Source organism: Haplochromis burtoni, unplaced genomic scaffold, assembly GCF_018398535.1.
Source record: "Haplochromis burtoni strain Fernald_Lab_line unplaced genomic scaffold, NCSU_Asbu1 Contig_311, whole genome shotgun sequence".
In the NCBI taxonomy this organism is placed as follows: Eukaryota; Metazoa; Chordata; class Actinopteri; order Cichliformes; family Cichlidae; genus Haplochromis; species Haplochromis burtoni.
Window position 1 is genome coordinate 531,218 of NW_024582672.1, and position 2,302 is coordinate 533,519.

Here is a 2,302-nt window from a genome sequence, read left to right on the forward strand (position 1 = left end):
CCAGAGAGGACGTTTCAGCTAACCAAGAGAAGGAGCTGTCAGTGGCTGAGCGTTAGCCTCCGCGGGCGAGGATGACTGAGTACAGAAAAGCAGTGCTACAGTTAGTATATACCAGTGGGCACGAGGATGGAGGGAGCTCATGGCTCTGGCATCACAGTGACTCTTATCTCTGTTCCAGGATTCGTCCCTCAGAGATTTATTGTCATTGCACAGTCGTACAGTGAACCTGGAGACCTGTCCCACGTCGGCGCTGCGTACAGCAGGACAGGACAACTTAAGTACTAAAAAAGTGCATGTTTATTGCACCTTGTTATAAATATTGTTGTTACCCCCAGAAAGGTCCAGGGAGGCATCCACTCAGGTCAGCTGTTAGCACTGATTAGGGCCTCAGCAGCCCCGATCTCCTGCCCGACGGCAGCAGCTTAAACACCCGGTGAAAGAGGAGGCCCGCTGACTCTGTACACGGTCCGACAGGAAGCCTCAGGTGGCAGCAGGAAGTCCAGCAGTTTCTATTAGTCTGCCTGTTAGTGGCGTTTTGAAAGCAGAGCTAAGTCAGCGAGCAGCAGCCTGGCGTAACGGCCTGTTGTTCCGGTGGGAGATGGCAGCGTTGTAACAACTGACAGCTGATCTGGTAGCTCTGGATGGGACCTGGAGCGAGTGTGGGCTTGAAATACTGCAGGTTAGAATATCAGTGATGCACTGATGGCAAACATGTTGACCTGATGTTGCTCAAACCATCTAGTCGACACGAGCAAAGGAAACTGTAGATGCAGTCCCACCAGTTACTTCCAATCAGCTGGTCCCAACTCCGGCCTGTTAAAAGGCGTCTCATGGCCAAGGTGTCACGTATATAACCAAAACCAGTGAGCTCTCAACACCTTCACCAGTTTCTCACTGGTTGGTTACAGAAGAATTTCCAAACGACTGACGGTTGCAGTGAGCATCCAGAGGTGGAAAGACCAGGGTCAGGCTGACCCGGTGTTTGGAGGTCAAAGACACATCAGCCAACATTAAAGGAGGCGGGACATCAGGGGGCGGGGCTCAGATACCTGAGAGGAGGATGAACGGGAAAATGAACCTAGGATGTGTGAATGCAGCTGTTGAAGGATGAACCTGTGGCAGACTGCTGTCGTCATCCAGGTGGAGATGAGCATGACACAGTGATTGTGATCAGAGTGCAGGTGTTGCTGTCATGTTTCAGCTCAGTGTGGGCGTCGTCCACAAACTCCGTCTGATGAGTGATTGGCTCTCACTGACGCTGAGGTGTGGTTGGACAACAAGCTTGTGTTGTGATCAACAGCAGCTTGTGTTGTTGTTGTGTGCGTCTGTCGTTTTGACATCGAGGAAACTGCTTTGAATATGTTGACAAGCGCTTCACGTGTCCTCCGCGGCCGCTCTCAGGCCCCGCCTGGCTCGCTCGTATTGAAAGAGTCGTGCAGCCGGGCTGAAGCGACCTCAGACTGAGGCTGATTATGATCGGGCTCAGCATGAGTCAGTGCTGAGTTTGTGTGCAGAGGCCTCCAGTTACAGCTGGCCTCCAGCCCAGCCATTAGTCTGTCCCGGACGCTCTCTGACATCAGTCCTTGATGATGCCGTGATAGCTCCTCCTACTAGCTGCTAGCAACCAAACTGTGCTAAAGTCTTGATTCATGTTGAGCCTCATTGTAAAGTCCTGTCTTGAGCCGCTGCAGGATGCTGATGTTTCCTGTTCTTCACTCCAAGCCAGAGAATCTGCTTCTGGCCAGCAAGCTGAAGGGCGCTGCAGTCAAGCTGGCAGACTTCGGCCTGGCCATCGAGGTTCAAGGAGATCAGCAGGCGTGGTTCGGTGAGTGACCTCAGCTTGGTCCGTGTTAGCGTGACTTACCTGTGTCAGCGCTGCGACCTTCATGTATCAGCTGACTGTTTTAAAGCCCAACACCATGTTTTAACATGAATGTCAAGAAAGATGTCAGTGTGCACTCATCCCATCAAAGTGAATCTGTGATTGTGGGATGTGTCTAAATACTGGTGATAAAAGTAATGACATAACACACAGGTTAGCTGTTTTGCACAGGTGCAGTCTATCAATATGTTGTGTAACTACACACGAGCCGGTACATCTGTCAGGCGTTTGCTCGCCAACGATGTCACTGTGTCACCGCACCCTAATACCCCACAGAGACGAGGTGCTCCACTGCTGCCGGCTTGCATCAGGGTGGAGGTCTGGCCTACTTGTCTCCATCTAGTCTCTGTGGAGCTCTGAGATAATTAGTCTGTTCCCCCAGCACCAGCTTCCATCTGGAACCAGTTCATTTTATGCCCT

The 2,302-nt window shown here is 51.7% G+C and overlaps 1 protein-coding gene across 1 annotated transcript in view; it reads left to right on the forward strand.

The window, feature by feature from the left end:
- The window catches only part of camk2d1 (calcium/calmodulin-dependent protein kinase (CaM kinase) II delta 1), a gene marked incomplete in the record, with an annotated part of 97,977 nt that overhangs the window by 68,843 nt on the left and 26,832 nt on the right, over positions 1 to 2,302 (forward strand). Inside the window, 1 exon segment of the mRNA XM_042228207.1 lies at positions 1,723 to 1,825. Coding sequence (XP_042084141.1) covers positions 1,723 to 1,825 — 103 coding nt within the window.